Source organism: Cydia fagiglandana, chromosome 18 (assembly GCF_963556715.1).
Source record: "Cydia fagiglandana chromosome 18, ilCydFagi1.1, whole genome shotgun sequence".
NCBI classification, from domain to species: Eukaryota; Metazoa; Arthropoda; class Insecta; order Lepidoptera; family Tortricidae; genus Cydia; species Cydia fagiglandana.
The window spans coordinates 14,481,790-14,499,065 of record NC_085949.1 but is presented as its reverse complement, the minus strand read 5'-3'; the positions used below and the strand labels follow the sequence as shown (position 1 = coordinate 14,499,065).

The window sequence follows — 17,276 nt, the reverse complement described above, 5'->3', positions numbered from 1 at the left end:
ACATTTTTTAACTACGGTACTCTAAAACGGGGTCAACAGAAATCGCGGGGTGAATAGAGAAATTTTGAACTTTTTCTTTCAAGTTGTTATATTTAAAAAGTACATCTCTAAAATCAGATTTTTTGGAATACGTATATAGTAGACTATTTATTCTCTACATTGATACCAAAAGAAGTTAATTAAACTGCCTAAAAGTTAGATTTTTTTTACTCTAAAGGAAGGCCTTACCGAGGTAAGAAATGAAGCCTGTCTGAACTTTGTTCTAGCGGTAAATGTAGTGACATTAACGTAGTTAAAGTTAGCTAACCTGGTAATATAGTATCTGTAGTACCTAAATAATAAATAAAATCACCAATTTTCTCTATAATTAAGCATTTTTTTGCAAAAAACTATCAACAAGCACTTTTAAGTGAAAAAGGGGTCAATGGACACGCATATGGGGTGAATAGTTACGTCATAGGGGGTGAATAGTTACGTCATAGGGGGTGATTAGGTACCACAAAGGGGTGAAAAAACACGCCTTGGGGGTTAAAAGACACGAAAAAATATTTTTGTGTCGAATAACTGTTTAACAGATATATATACTATTTGCCAATATAGTATCAACATAATAATGAACAAATTCGATGCCTATGACAACTAAAACTTCATATTTCTATTCACCCCTTTCGTGTGTCTATCGACCCCGTTTTAAGGATATGGAGAAAACACAGTTTTCTTTGATTTTCTCTGAATTGGGTGGGTCAAAATTGATTACGCAAATGCAAAATTGAAGAACTAACCAAGACTCATAAAATGATGTCTAAATTTTTACTTTTATCATTTGGATTATTGGTGAAAATCGTCCTCTAAGTTGAAAATCATGTCTATTCACCCCGTTTTACGGTACCAATCTTTCACACAGTCATGGCGCGCGCACGCACGAAAAGGTTGAAACAAATAAATATTCTTTTTAATTAACTATTTCTTTTTCTGCATTTTTCTGGCTCATCGGGCATAGAGTTGCCACAGTACATAGTATAATTACGACAGGTTAGAAATATTTGAATCGATTATTGAATAATGTCTTGGTTTTGTGTTCTTCAAAACGTACACTACAACATAACTAAGAACGGTTAGGAAAATAATAACTTAAAATTCCCCGTGAAAGGTAATGATGAAAATACTGATAGAAATACTGATAAGTGTGTGGGGAGATTTAGGAATGTCATGACCTGACTGGACCAAACGCTGGAGCGTCATGAAATTTCATGTCATTGCTAATGATAGTGTCGGGGCCGTATTACGTAACTTGTTCGAAGCACTTTGTGGTTTTTGATGGATTATAGCAGTAAATAACAACACCACAGGCGGCCTAGCCAAGGTGACAATCGCTTGCGCTTCGCCATTGAATCGCTTTGTGTCTCTCTATCACTCTTCCATATTAGTGAGACAGTGACAGTTGCGTTTCGTTCGCTACGTAGCGTTAGCGATTGGCATGTTGTCTACGGGGCCTGTAATGTTACGTAATACCTAAATACTTACCTAGCATTAGTGACGGTCGCTTCTCCGCCAGACCCGGTACAAGCAACGAATACGATTTGCCTGACAGACTGCGTCTCAGCGTCACACCAGACATATTGTAATTCTGCAACATCACAATACAAGAGGACCATACACTCACATAAAGGATGACTCACGCTAGACCGGGCCGTGTCCGGACCGAAGCTTCCGGCGCATCATTTTCTATGGAAAGCGTCAAGTGATCGCCTGTCATGTCATAGAAAAGTAAGCGCCGCAAGCTCCAGCCCGGACACGGCCCGGTCTAACGTGAGTAATCCTTAAAGGATGACTCGCGCTAGACCTGGACCCCTATTCGACAAGCGACGTTTGACGTATCGTGTTGATCTCCCGTTGATGAGGGAAAAATCATAAGTTCTCGAATACGTACAATGTCAAAATTTGACATTAACAATCCACAGTTAGGGTGACAAGCAAACCAAACCGAACCACCCTTAGTTTAGAGTTGAGTTTTGGTTGTACCAAATGATATTATCCACCGTTGATGGAATCAACACTCAGTATGCAATAAAATCAACTGTTGATTTGACGTGGATGCGAAATCTGACAGTTGCACATGTCGAATTTGGCCCCAGGTTGGGCTCGGGCCGAGGCGTCCGACATGTAATCTATGACTGCTCTCTCTCTATGAATTTTTTATCACCGATCGGTGATCACTTAGTGCTTTCCATAGAAAACGAAACTCCGGAAGCTTCGGCCCGGCCCGGTCCGGTCTAGGGTAAGTCATCTTTAAAACCGCCACCTGGACTGGTTTTCCTAAATTCGGAAGATCCAAGGATTTTTCTTTCAGACTTCGGCAGACAAATTAGAACCTCAATTGGGGTACATAACCATTTTCAACCATTGAATTGATTCAAACATCGATAAAGCACATACGAAGTACCGTCAGCAGCAGAAGTTGCTAAGCGGGCGAGGTGTTCAAAATGATCTTGACGCGACGTTATTGTTAAGAGAATAAGAGCGTGTCAAGGTAATTTTGAGCACCTAGCCCGCTTAGCAATTTCTGCTGCAGACTGTACATAGGTATTTTGGTAAAAAATATCATAACACATTACGAGTATAAACATAATAATAACTAAAAAATACATTCAGAGTTCGGACACTTTTTACGAATCTCGCAATATAGCGATTTGGCGTTAAGTTACAAACATAGATACATATATAAATCATTTATTTACCATACAATATATATATATACAGTGGTACAACTAAACGAAATTAAAAACAAGCTTAAATCTAAAATAGGCCCCTGAGGCATTGTACCAAGGATGCTGGCGGCATTTCCCCACTGTATGGCAATACTGATACGTTGTGCGAGGTACCCGCCAGCTCTTCGGTCACCAGTTACGTCAACCAGACGCTTCGCGATTTCTGCGAACAACTTAAGCGCGCTGGGACCCCATGGACCTAGATACATATTAAGTACCTATATGCTGTGTTACAAACCTTCAAATTAGCCCCAATAACAGTCTCCTCGTACCAAAGTAAGTTGTGGAAAAACTGTATGTAGTTCAATTCGTCCGGTCCAGCTTCGAAAGTAGCCCTGTAGAAAATATTTCATGGTTAAGGTACAGTCGCTATCAGATATATCGGAGCGGCTAAGGCGCTAACAAATATCTGAACACGCCTATTGTCAGGGCGTTAGGGTCTCCCCAAATATATCGACGCGCATTCGGCAAAAGCCGATAGGAAAAAGCTTTATGTCCACGCAATAAGAGCGAAGAAGCCGACGACGCGTCGGCCGGCGCCGGCCGATGCGAGCCGAGCCGAACGACGACTTTTTCGCTCTTATTGCGCGGACATAAAGCTTTTTTCCATCGGATTTTGCCGATTCCGCGTTGACATATTTGGGGGAACCCTTAGAGTGCGTGTTCAGATTTTGTGAACATCTTCGCCGCTCCGATATCTCTAATGGCCGACTGCACCTAGTAAGTGTCGAAGTAAGATAAAGTAGTATGGGTTATCTCTTAAGACCTATAGTTCGTTTTTTTAGCATTAGAAAGAACTTGCAAGAAGGTAAGCGATCTTGACATGTCTTTTAATTGAAAAACGCTTTATAAAAATATAAAACTATTACTTATGAAAGCAGAAGAAAATAAATGATCGTATTAGATTCATAATTGTTACATATTTGCCGTAACTTATTTTTAAAATGTGTTTTTCAATTAAAAGACACATCAAGATTGTTTACCTAATTTCTAATGCTAAAAAAACGAAGTATACTTACTTGACTTTTTCGACTAGCGTTTTCTCCTCGTCAGTGACATCTTCGTTGTCGACCTTCAAGTCTCGGGCGAAAATTTTCTTCAAAGCTTTTGATGGTATTACGAAAACGTCATCTTGACCCCTGAAGAAAGAAATCGGAAACATAAACCACAATAGGTACAAGTGGTAAAGGTTGTTTTTGGTAGACGTTATTAACTACTACCAGCTGTTTTAGAGATGATATAATACCTCTAGGTCAAATTTAACAATTTACCGTGGGACCAACCCCAAAATCGCAAATAAAGAAGCGTATTTCATACATTTCCGATAATGAATCCGAATGTTTTCGATAGGGCCTACATACCTATAAAATACTTTAAAATCAACAAAAACAAATATGTAATAGGAGGTAGATTTATTGCCATGTTACCATCTTTTTCCCATAAAAACATCATAGTAAGAAACCGATTTAATTGACGTTTCATAAAAAGTAGCTGATTTGACTGGTTAGTATACACTACCCTATTGAACACGGTTACCAATGGCTACAATTGTTAAGTTTGTTAGAGCAGTAGGGCCAGTAGGTATTCACCTCGCAATTAGGGAATGCAAATCGGTTATTTTTTGTATGGTAATAACCGCGGTTTCGGTTAATTCCATACAAAAAATAACCGAAAATAACCGATTTGCATTCCCAGCTCGCAATACATTACGGCAAATCAACGCAAAACATATTAAAAACCTGTATAAAGGTAAAGTAAGGTAATATTCTATAACGACCGGTCTGGCCTAGTGGGTAGTGACCCTGCCTATGAAGCCGATGGTCCCGGGTTCGAATCCTGGTAAGGGCATTTATTTGTATGATGATCATATATTTGTTCCTGTGTCATGGTTGTTTTCTATGTATTTAAGTATTCATATATTATACCCACAACACAAGCCTTCTTGAGCTTACCGTGGGGCTTAGTCAAGTTGTGTAAAAAATGTCCTATAATATTTATTTATTTTATTACTTTTTGTGCGCCGTGGTCCTCTCCAGTTTGTCAGCCAGCACCGGCTGAAGCGTGTACGGACTGTCCACTTTCTCATGCTTCCTCTTCACGGCTTCCACGAACACCAGCTGAAACCAAGCACTCATTTCCTGTTAGGATTCGACCCCACAACTAGTTTGTAAGGTATTCCACCTGTCCATTTCTTGGTCCAATATAAATTGCATCTCATTTTCTCACTAAGCAAAATGTAAGACTTACTTACTTACTTTAATGGCGCAGCGACCCAAAATGAGTCTTGGCCTCCGACACGAGTACACGCCAATTGTCTCGATCCTGTGCCATCTCCCGCCAGTTATCGGCATGGAGATCGCGCAAGTCCGCTCAGAGGCGTAGCTAGAGGATATGGCGCCCGGGGCAGACACCAAATTTGCGCCCCCCCCCCCCTTCCCACCAAACGAAATGAACTAACGAAACGAAAAACAGTTATTTTTTTGCTTATTAAAGTTTACTTTTAATTTAGACAAATACAGTTTACCTATGTTTTTTTAGTGCATCGGTGGCTAACAACCTTACGACCTACCTGATGGTAAGCGGTCACCGCATCCCATGGACGCGTCTACACTCCAGGGGTGTTACATGCTCGTTGCCGACCATTTTAAAACTTATAAACTTCTTTTTTGGAGATCTCCTTAGACTGAAAGGTTCAATATCGCTTGTGAGTTTGGGATCGTAGACTATTCATAGGTACAGCGCGCCTTTGGACTGATTTGAAGGGTCCAAGGTGGCATGTGCTGAGTTTTTTTGGATACGAGCGCAGCCTACCCAGCAAGGTGGCTACGAAATTATTGGACGTCACTGATGGAGATGTCAATACCGATCGAGGCTCCCAATACTCCCTGACATGGGACGCGCAAAATTGAGTCTTAGTGGGATTGTATTGGACTAAATTGTCCCGATCCCAAACTGAAACTCTAGATAGAATGCTCTCGATACCTGACACAGGTTTTTCACAGACCGAGTGATGTTGGCAAAGGCATGTGTTATACAGGGTGGTCCACACCTTGAAGTTCAAAAATCTTTTTTACATTGCTGACGCTGTAGGCTATTAGAATACGTATCTATGTTAGCCGACTTTTCGTAGTTTTCGAGTTATGATTTTTATTACTTTTAACTTTTGTAAAGAAATTCCGGGGTGAAGCAATTAATTTATTAAAAAAAAAACTTTTGAACCTTTTTAAACTTTTCTTTTTGTAACATAATCCTTGACTCGCGGCGCAGTTGCTAAAAAAAATCAGCATCCTCACTTGGCTGAGTTGGGAAAAAAAGACAAAGTTTTACGTTCAAGCATGTCAAGCTGAGATGTTGCCCTTACCTAAATAAATAAAAAATACAAGCGATTTCAAGGACTTTTGGTTATTTTAGAAACTGCTAGACCCTAAGTTTTTTAAAAGGTCAAAAAGTGACACTTAATAGTCATAATTTGTCAGAGACGCCGGAACTAAGGTGGAAAGCTTCCAAATTAGTAATTAATAAAAAAAATCCTCTTTTGTTATTTCTACTATTATTTTATGGGGTCACTTCCCCATTGCTATTTCATGTCATCAGTGCAAATACCACGAACAATTATTAGAAGGCATAAAAGCAAAGCAAAGCTTCACCCCGGAATTTCTTAACAAAAGTCTCGAAAACTACGAAAAATCGGCTAACATACTCGTACATGGGGTATATTCTGATAACCCACGACGAGGATTCAAAAAAAATTTTTTGGGCGTCAAGGTTTGGACCATCCTGTATACAGGCTGGCTAAAAAATTACTGCATTTCCGTTGCCAGGGAGGTTTTGGGATTATACCGATACTGAGCAACTTTTAATATGAATCCAACCGCGTCGCGAAAAAAGAATTTGGCTGTTTCCTACATTTTGGCTGGTCCATTTTCTATGGGAGGGTTCAACTTTTTTTCTCGATTTCCGGGTTGGTCCCGTAGTAAAAGTTGCTCGGTATAATCCCAAAACCTCCCTGGCAACGGGAATTTAGTTATTCTTTAGCCACCCCTGTATTAGTAGGTACTGTCGTCCGCAAATCGATGAATTTCGTCGATATACAACATGTCACAGATATGCAGCAGCAGCAGCTATTGGAGCAGCCGGCGTGGCCAAAGTTACAATCGCTATCGCTTCGATAACGAAAAGCATTATGTCTCTCTATCACTCTTCCTTATTAGTGTGACAGTGACAGTTGCGTTTCGATCGCGGCCAGGTTCCGTCTACTACGGCTCATATGCGCCTGCCAGACAAAGGGCTAATAGCGATCCATTTGCATAGGTATTAGTCTCTTGGACAGTCCATAAGATGGTAACTTCGACAGGAGACCCTTAACGGAAAAGACGCGCTAACACGGGACACAACTCTGAAGCACTCGGCCCGCTCGCCTTATAAAACGAAAGCATAGCAACTCCCGCCGAATATCCCTCTTCTTGATAGAAGTTTCTGGCATAGAGCATTCGCACTGCGAGATGGTGGGCAGTAGGGCGCTACCGTCGTCTTTCAAGGTCGAGTTCGAGGCAAAAAGAGTAACCTAAAAGATCGGCTTTCTCTTTTGCGCTGTGGACCAGAATAGGTACCATCCGCATTTCACACTTCACAGTGGTGGTAAATACGACGGACAAAAGTTTCCCTGCTGCCTTTTGCAAGGCGGAGAGGTAGTCTTTTGCCCATTTTGGCGCCCCCCCTTGGACGGCGCCCGGGGCACGTGCCCCCTCCAACCCCCCCCCTAGTTAGGAAATACATATTGGACAAAGAAATTGCACAGGTGAAATACCACCCCAAGCCGCACGCTTTACCGGGCGCTTCACCCCTTTGATAAGATAATCTTATTAAGATTGTATCAATTTACAACATTGGACAGAGACAACAATGTTTTGTCAAAATATGCAAAAAACCTTAGGCAGTTTCCATGGAGGTATATAGCTATTTAGCTTTAGTACCTACATATTACATAAAAACTTACATGTAACTTCGATTTATTTTTCTATTGCCTGGGACACATTCTAAAGTGTAAAATCCTAACCACTATTCCGACCCATATTTTATAGTCTTGATAAAGAAGGCAGCCTCGAAATATTGTTTATACCTACTCAATGGAGTCCTATCGTATTTCATTCACCGTTGTAGGTACTTAATACACTACGTACTGAATTATAAACACGATATTCTAGATGTGTTTATCTTGCATAACGTAGGTACCTACCGAAGATTTCTTTTGTTCTCTGTTTTTAGGGTTCCTTAGTCAACTAGGAACCCTTATAGTTTCGCCATGTCCGTCCGTCTGTCTATCTGTCCGAGGCCTTGCACCGTGGTCGTTAGTGCTAGAACGTTGCATGGATATGTACACATGTCGGCGGCCGATCGTAAGATCAGGCATATCGTGAAATTCCTAGGCATATCGTGAAACGTGAAAATCTTTGACTCGTTTCCTGAGTCGACGGAGCCCTGCTACGCGGGGCTCCTATTTCTGGGCAGTTTGCCCTTCGGGCATCTGAAGCAACCTAACGAACCTATAATATCCTACCTAATATGTTGGTTTAATGTGACTATCGTCAAAACATTACACAGGAACATTACGATCTGCCTGATCTTACGGTCGGCCGCCGTCATACATACATAAATCATGCATTGCGAAAGAACGGTACAATAACAAGAACAAAAAAATTTTTAGAGTATATCCCATACAATTTTTTTTTGCTTTAAGCCAATGATGTTGGGCATCGTGAATCAAATTTTGCTTAATGAGAGAGTGAGACGCAATGGACCAAGATATTGGACAGATGGAATACCACCCTTATGGCTCCTCTACACGATGGCCCAACGCCGGCCACTCCAAGGGACGCTTTTCTGCGTTAGAGGGAACAAGTGATATTGCTATCTCATTCTACCGCATAGCTGCGTCCCTTGGAGTGGCCGGCGTTGGCCCATCGTGTAGAGGAACCATTAGGAAGCGGGAGGGCGGGCATGTCGCGATACCCGAGGCAACAATATTTATTTCGTAAACTAACAATTTACATACCATCTCTTTTAGGATGACAGTGTACTCCTCGGTGTCAGCGTGGATGAATATGAAGTACACAGGCTGCTTATACACGCCGTTGACACTGTTCTCGAAGGTCACGCATACTTCTTCCTCCATATATGTCCCTGAGACCACAAAAGAAAAAATCCCAAAAATCACTACATATATGTATGCCTTTAAGATTTGAGGAGTTCCCTCGATACCTCATGGATCCCATCATCAGAACTGGGTTTTGACAAAAACAGAACCCATCTGTATGCATATACATACAATCAAAAAAAGAATTTTCAAAATCAGTCGAGTAATGACGGAGATATGGAGTAACAAACAAAAAAAATAAATAAAAAAAAACACAACCGAATTGATAACCGCCTCCTTTGGGATTTGGAAGTCGGTTAAAAATAAAGGCCAGTCCACACCAACTGTGCATGTGCGTAAACGAGAACTTGCGCGTGCGCTAAAATGTTAATGCCGTGCGCGCAGGTATCCTTCATTGTATCCCGTCTCTTCTACAAATAGCTATATTTGAGGTCACTGCAATGACCTATTAGTCTGTTATTACATATACGTAGGTATATGTAGGCAGCTATACCTGTACGGATATGGTCGTTCTTGTCTACGTGATAAAACGGTGACCGTCACTTTCTATCCCACGGTGTTAAAAAGTGACAGTTATTTTATCACCGAACCGAAGATGGCCGATGGGGTCGAAAAGTGCTCGAGTGGAGACCACGGACTAGCAAGCGCAGCGTAGGACGTCCACCCACAAGATGGACGGACGACTTTGTTAAGGCCGCCGGAAGACGATGGATGCGGATCGCTTCCAACCGGTACGAATGGAGGTCCAAGGGGGAGGCCTATGTTCAGCAGTGGACGTCTTATGGCTGAGATGGTGATGATGATGATTTTATCACGTGGATAAAGCAATCCATAATACGCCGGCTGATCCACCACGCGTGCGTGGATGCTGTTATGCAGAGCCCGTCTCTGGGGTGCATACGCAGCGGGAGGAAGTGGTGCGATGGTGAACAAAACAACGACGTCCTTTAAACACTCAATGTATTTCCAAATACTGATGGCAAAAGGTCACGGGGCCGTTCACCAGCACGATGGACTGACCAACTCAAAGGCGAGGAACCATCTCAGAAATTCTATGACGTGGTGAGGAAAGCGATGGACCGGAATCGATGGCGAGAGTGTGTTCGTGCCCGAACAAAACCCACCAACCACGATCATCAGTCATGATGGATGCGACCAAGAAGAAGTATTTCCAAAATGCACAAATGTTATAAAGTCGTCAGTGAGCACATTAACATTAAATATACAGGGTGATTCATGAGACGTGAGCAGGACTAATCCTGCACACTCGGTAACTGATAATTGATCGATCACCGTCTTATTTAGATGAAACAACCACACTTTTTCGTATTTTTTTACTTTTTGGTGAGGGAAAATTTAATTCTCTACAATCATGGTCACCCTACAAGACCTAATTAATAAACATAAAACCTCATTAACCACAATGACAGCATTTGATTACGAAGAAAATAAACTGTCAAACTTGACTGAGATACGACTTTTCAAAAGTAGCCAGACCGTGATGACATTCAATATGACACAGAATATCGGTAGTTTAGTATTCTAATTTTAGGGTGACCATGCATGTCGTAAATAAATTAATAACCTTTTTTTTCAACACGACTAGAAAATTAACGTTAACCTCACTAATACTGATACGAAACAGTTGCTTATAATATACGAAATGCGCAGTGTTATTCCTGCTCACGTCTCCTGAATCACCCTGTATAATAAAGTGTACCATTGACTTTCCAACAGATGCATATTCTGAATAAAGGTACAAGCGCTTAAAAAAAGAATAAATCAACTAAGTACTAGTGTATTTACAATATATGTCAATTAATATGTATTACATTGATATTTTCAAAAACAATGGCTAATCTAATCTAACAATACGTGCAGAATGATTGGCTATTAGGGGTCATCCATTAATTACATCACACGTTTAGGGGGAGGGAGGGGGTCAAGAAGATGTGACATATTGTGACATGGGGGAGGGGGGAACACAAACTTTGTGACGACACTTTAACTTCTAACCGAAAATTTATTTAAATTATTTTATTCGGTGTACATTTAAATAACAAGTTTTTAAAACGATAATCGTTTTTATCCGTTTAATTTTCTTTCCTAAGCAGTTTTAGGTTAGAAAATTACTAATATTTATATCGTCAAAAATATTTTGATAATAAATATTAATAAATAAATAAATATTAATAATACTTAGGTACTCACTTAATTCGATTTGGCGATTTCGTAGAAAAAATGTGACGTCACACTAGGGGGGAGGGGTTTGCCAAATGTGACCAAGTGTGACAAGGAGGGGGGGAGGGGTCAAAAAACCTAGAAATTCGTGTGACGTAATTAATAATGGATGACCCCTTACAGAGTTAATTGTCTAAGGCCCACTTGCTCCATGCCACTAACCCAGGGTTAAGCGGTTTAACCGTCAACCCAGTGTCAAATTGTACTGGCAACCATGGTCACTCCAGGTTTAACCGGTTAACTCCGGGTTAGTGGAACGGTACAAGTGGGCCTAATGGTATCACATAAAAAATAATCTATCCTCCTAAGGCCCAAGGTCCTACCTATAGTACTTATTCAGTTGGATGAAATTTAAATCATGTTCAACTGGAACAGAGTTGCATTTCTTTTGTTTCTTTCAATTTTAAAACAAAACCAAAATCAACTCTATTCCCTGCACTAAACGTTCAAAATTCAGTGGCAAATTCTAGATTTTTCATTTCTATGGCTGGGCCTTAGGAGGCTAAAGTAACATTTGAGTAATGATGATGGTTTTATTATCATTAGTAGTTTAATAGCTGACACTGATGGAAACAGGTTTCGTAGGTACTTTTGACTTCGTTTACCGTTTAGCCACATGTAAATATCTGTTCGAAAAACAGCTTTATGCAAATAATCATAAGTCTCAATTTCAAAAGCTGCACTTACTTGGATGTATACGGCAGCTCACAGAACCGAAACTCAAGTCTTCGCTGAGAAGAGTGAAGTTGAATTTGTTGTTTGGAATCGAGATTCCTCTGAAGATAATGTCGGCTTCGGCATTGTCGTTCTTTATTTTAAATGAAAAGTTGACCCCTTCACGCGGTTTTACCTGTAAGGATTAATAACACTATACTAACCTCTGCCCGCGACTTCGTCCACGTATTAAAGCCTGTGAACACCGAATTGCGTGTGCGTGACGTGCATGTGCGCGTGCGCTAAAATGTTGGAGCCGCACATGCACACGTCACGCAAGCGGTGTGCCGTCTCTCATATGGATCTGTATATTACAACGCCGCACGTGCACGTCACGCACACGCAGCCGGTGTGCACAGGCCTTTAAGGATGACTCGCGCTAGAATGGCCCAGAGGGGCTACCGCGAATCCAGAAATTCATAAATTGCGGGGATCTCTTTTACTCCAATGAAGGCGTAATTAGAGTGACAGAGAAAAATGCCCGCAATTGACGATTTTCGATTTTCACGGTAGCCGTCCAGGTCCCGGCCAAGGCGTCCTGTCCGACGTTTCGTTTTTTAATGACGGGTGATCGGTGACAACAGAGGGCCTACGGTGAACCACGTTCGACGTGTTGCCTCTCTGTCGCACTTGTAAATTCGTACGTAAGTGTGACAGGGAGGCAACATGTCGAACGTGGTTGGAGGTAGGCCCTCAGTTGATCACGTGATATTATTTTCTAACCTCCTGAGTCCCTTATAAAGGATTTAATTCAAATCGAATTTTGTATTAAAATGGAATACCTAACTACAAGAAGGACCCAAATTCAAAACTGCAATAATGACAAGTGGGACTCAGGACTCTAATGAAAACGAAGGTTCGGACGCCTAGGCCCGGACCCGAACCATTCTAGGGTCATCATCCTTAAGCCACACTGTAAATATGTGTGCACTGTGCATACAGGCCACCATAGGGGTATATGTATATTATATAGACTGTAGTACTTAACCCTTTATAAGGCATAAGGGTGCCAGAAATTATGCAAAATTAAACCCTATTACTTAGAAATAAAGTGCAAAATCAGGTGGGAAATATGTGACGTCCCACGGGTAAAGGTACCTTAAGGCGGTTGGCGCTTACGCTATTATTAACGCCGCTCCAATATTATTGCGGCGCTATGCGACGTAAGCGCCAGCCGCCATAAGGTACCTTTTGCCATGGAACGTCACATATTCCCTCTGCCTTATAAAGGCCTAAGGTAGGTACTTACGGATACTTTGAGTAAAGACTGCTCAGTATCGACGTGAAGCGGTGCTGCGTTGTACGCTACTGGGGTCACCGTACTGGTCACCACTATGCCGTTCCTGTTCTCTGCGTAAAGCTTGCTGTGAACAACATTAGAAGCGGTGACTATGACGGTAGATACCATAGACCTAGTATTACATAGATGAGCTATACGCGTGCCTCCGTGAGGGAGAAAACATACGCAAAGCGACAATATTAAAAAACACGTTTTAACATTCCTGACAACATACCAAAAACAATCTACGTAATTCGGTCGGGTTATGTGTTGCCCTCCATAAACCATACTAAATTTTTGGTGGGGAACAAAAGTGAGACTGTGACAAGGACAAGCAGTAATACCGCTTTCTCTGCTACTCCTACTGAAATTCCCATAAGCGCATCTCGTTCGGTCGTTTGGCCCCTCCCCTGTGTCATCTCTATATTATTGTACCTCTATGGTAGGTACTCAATTGGAGTAAATACCACCGACTTCACCTATTCATTGCAGTGTAGGTACATATTAGGTATTACCAGTGCGGATATGATGGTCGTTCTTGTCTACGTGACAGCGTGATAAAACGGTGTTCGTCATTTTCTATCCCACGGAGTTAAAAAGTGACAGTTATTTTATCACGTAGATAAATGTGGATAAACCGATCCATAATACGCCTGCAGGTGTGGCTCACTCCGCGATTTCGTCGCTTTGCAACAGGTAACTACAAGCATACAACCACAGAATAACTAATGTGTAATGTACAACCAATTTTGGTGGCTAGCCATAAGCCGCGCGTGGGGCTGTCGCCACCTAGCGGCCGTATCTGTCCTGATCGTAACAGAGGCGTTTTGTTAGAGAGTGAGCCTTCTGTACCTAGTACTATTATTTATTCTGTGGTATTACTGGTGTTGAATTGTTGATCAGAACTGGTCATCTCTAGGTAGGTAGTGCGCTCTTCACGCAGAGTAAACTTACTAAAACGGCAGGAGGAACGTCCTACTAATAAAACCGGGCAAGTGCGAGTCGGACTCGCGCACGAAGGGTTCCGTACCATAATGCAAAAAAAACAGAAAAAAGCAAAAAAAAACGGTCACCCATCCAAGTACTGACCACTCCCGACGTTGCTTAACTTTGGTCAAAAATCACGTTTGTTGTATGGGACTTATGGGAGCCCCATTTAAATCTTTATTTTATTCTGTTTTTAGTATTTATAGCGGCAACAGAAATACATCATCTGTGAAAATTTCACCTGTCTTGTTATCACGGTTCGTGAGATACAGCCTGGTGACAGACAGACGGACGGACGGACGGACAGCGAAGTCTTAGTAATAGGGTCCCGTTTTACCCTTTGGGTACGGAACTCTAAAAAACTATCGAATGGCTGAGTGTTAAGTACCTATACTTAACGTCCTAATACTACATGTTTTCGTTTCGTGATGGCCACAAGTTATTTCATGGAATTAAACCGTAATCACTCAGATTTATCAGATAACAAATTTGTTCGCAGAACTAAGAGACCGTTGCAGTTTTGAAGTACCTACGTTTCATCGTTTTATAGATGTACCTATAGTTCGTTTTTTTAGCATTAGAAATAAGGTAAACAATCTTGATGTGTCTTTTAATTGAAAAACACATTTTAAAAATTAGTGTCGGCAAATATGTAACAATTATGAATCTAATACGATCATTTATATTCTTCTGCTTTGATAAGTAATAGTTTATGATTTTTAAAAAGCGGTTTTCAATTAAAAGACATGTCAAGATCGCTTACCTTCTTGCAAGTTCTTTCTAATGCTAAAAAAAACGAACTATAGGTACTGAGTGTAGGTACAGGTACGCACCAAATAGCATGTCCGATACTTCAGTTACCTAATCAATTAACTAGGTAATTACACCTACCTACCTAGGTGACCGAAAGCCTATACTTAGCTATAATACGATTGTAGGTACTTACAAGACAAGAGTGATAGAGAGGCAGACACCGAACTTACCAATATACCTACCTATAACTTATATTAAACTTTGAGTAAAATATATCTAAAGCCCCCTCCAGACTATGCGCGTGAATCGCGGGCGAAGCCGCGAACGCGAACGAGTGTGGAGGAGGCTTAACCCTGTGAAGGACATCGGTACTTATCTTCTATTCTACCTATAGGTATATAGGTACTTAAATAAGTGGTACGCCAATACAGAAGGATGCAATTAATGACATAGGTAATGAATGCAGCCAAAACATGATAATTGTGAATAAACCCGTTTTAGATACCTACTACGCTATTCCTCGGGCACCCTGCAGTACTAATTTCTGTGACCCTGCCTCTGTCTATACCTACTCCCTAAGACCCACTTGCACCATTTCACTATCCCGGGATTAACCGGTTAAACCTGGAGTTACCATGGTTACCAGTACAATTTGACACTGGGTTAACGGTTTAACCGCTTAACTCCGGATTAGGGGGATGGTGCAAGTGGCACTAAATGACCTAATTAGGCATTTACATGTATTTACACTGCCCGATCCTAAAAATAGTACGTAACTTAATAGCTATTCCCAATTTAACATCGTTACTTCCGGAATAAAATTACTATTTAAGTACGTATTTTTAGTGTTCCGTACAAAACTTTGCTCACGGAACACTTATGGGATCACTTCGGTCTTGTTTTTGTGAGGCATCCCCTCTCCCACACGTGAGTTGAGATTGAGAATCTCATGACTCCTCCACGATGAGCCAACGCCGGCCACTCCACGGGACGCATTTATGCGTTAGAGGGAGCAAGTGATATTGCTATCTCATTCTACCGCATGGCTGCTTCCCTTGGAGTGGCCGGCGTTGGCCCATCGTGTAGAGGAGCCATCAGATGAATATGTACCTACCTACCGCGAGCTGACATCTAACGAATGATTTAATTTATAAAGTGGCGGGTGGGTGTACATAATACCTACATACAGCAACCTACCTGCATTTTTCCATGATAAGGGATCATCCATTAATTACGTCACACGAATTTCTAGGTTTTTTGACCCCTCCCCCCCTCCTTGTCACACTTGGTCACATTTTGCAAATCCCTCCCCACCTGGTGTGACGTCACATTTTAGGCAATTTTGTTTTCAACGAAATCGGCAATACTAATTCGGCATTATTTTTTATTATAAAAAAATATTTTTGGTAAAAGAAATATTAGCAATTTTATAACAAATATATAAGTTTTCAAAACCAATTATGAACGAAAATTACCTACTTCCATAACCTCATTATTTAAATGTACAGCGAATAAAATAATATAAATTAATTTTTGGTTACTGATGAATAGTGATGAAGTTAAAATGACGTCACAATGTTTGTGACTCCCCCCTCCCCCTAGTCACAACATGTCACATTTTCTTGACCCTCTCCCTCCCCCTAAACGTGTGACGTAATTAATGGATGACCCCTAAGGAGAAATTGTGTGTATAGACTGTATAGGTAGGTATAAATACAAATATTACAAATATACACCATGACCTTGACTTTGACTTCTTAAATTGAAATTGAAAGCTACTTTTCACGCTTTTGCGACATCGTTGTGTCTGCGACAACTTTTTAATAAAGTGTGCTGTAAATATTTTATATTTTATAAAGAGTAGGCAGGTAGGTACTCACTTAATTTTCCCAAGTTGGTCCAAGAGTAAGTTCTTCAGATGCTTCTGCGATTGCTCATGATCTGCTTCCACATTATCCTCCAAACACACCCCACATCGCGGAGCCATGTCAATTTCTGCAAGTACACAAGTTACACAACAATTAGAGAAAACACGACGAGCTACCGCCCGGGACGGAGTGCTGTCCAGAATTACGCAATAATATCGAAGGTAAGTTAGAACGATAACTGAAGACAATTTGTGAGCCTTAAGACAACAGCATAAGGTTCAGTATTGGCCAGATAAATAACAGTGCTTTTACTTACATTTCCTGGAACTCTCGGGTATCGTAGGTATCGTATTCACCCTGTTTAGCTAATATGCAGTTCTCACCCACACGCGGTAGATACTCGTAGATTACTGTTACATTAATTCACATGTAGTTGCCAAGCATTAATTAATATTTAACAGCTATTTATACTTTACAAAACATAAGATGTAAACAAACAAAGTAAACGTCAT

The 17,276-nt window shown here is 41.0% G+C and overlaps 1 protein-coding gene across 1 annotated transcript in view; it reads right to left on the bottom strand.

Annotated features, from left to right (window-relative positions):
• The window catches only part of LOC134673629 (RNA helicase Mov10l1-like), a 30,484-nt gene extending 13,601 nt beyond the window's left edge, over positions 1 to 16,883 (bottom strand). The window contains exons 1-8 of the mRNA XM_063531629.1: positions 16,777 to 16,883; positions 13,127 to 13,241; positions 11,851 to 12,013; positions 8,821 to 8,948; positions 4,779 to 4,885; positions 3,788 to 3,907; positions 3,007 to 3,103; positions 1,525 to 1,627 (exon numbers count right to left, since the gene is read on the bottom strand). Coding sequence (XP_063387699.1) covers positions 1,525 to 1,627; positions 3,007 to 3,103; positions 3,788 to 3,907; positions 4,779 to 4,885; positions 8,821 to 8,948; positions 11,851 to 12,013; positions 13,127 to 13,241; positions 16,777 to 16,883 — 940 coding nt within the window. The remainder of the gene's footprint in view (positions 1 to 1,524; positions 1,628 to 3,006; positions 3,104 to 3,787; positions 3,908 to 4,778; positions 4,886 to 8,820; positions 8,949 to 11,850; positions 12,014 to 13,126; positions 13,242 to 16,776) is intronic.
• Between the last annotated feature and the right edge of the window lie 393 nt (positions 16,884 to 17,276).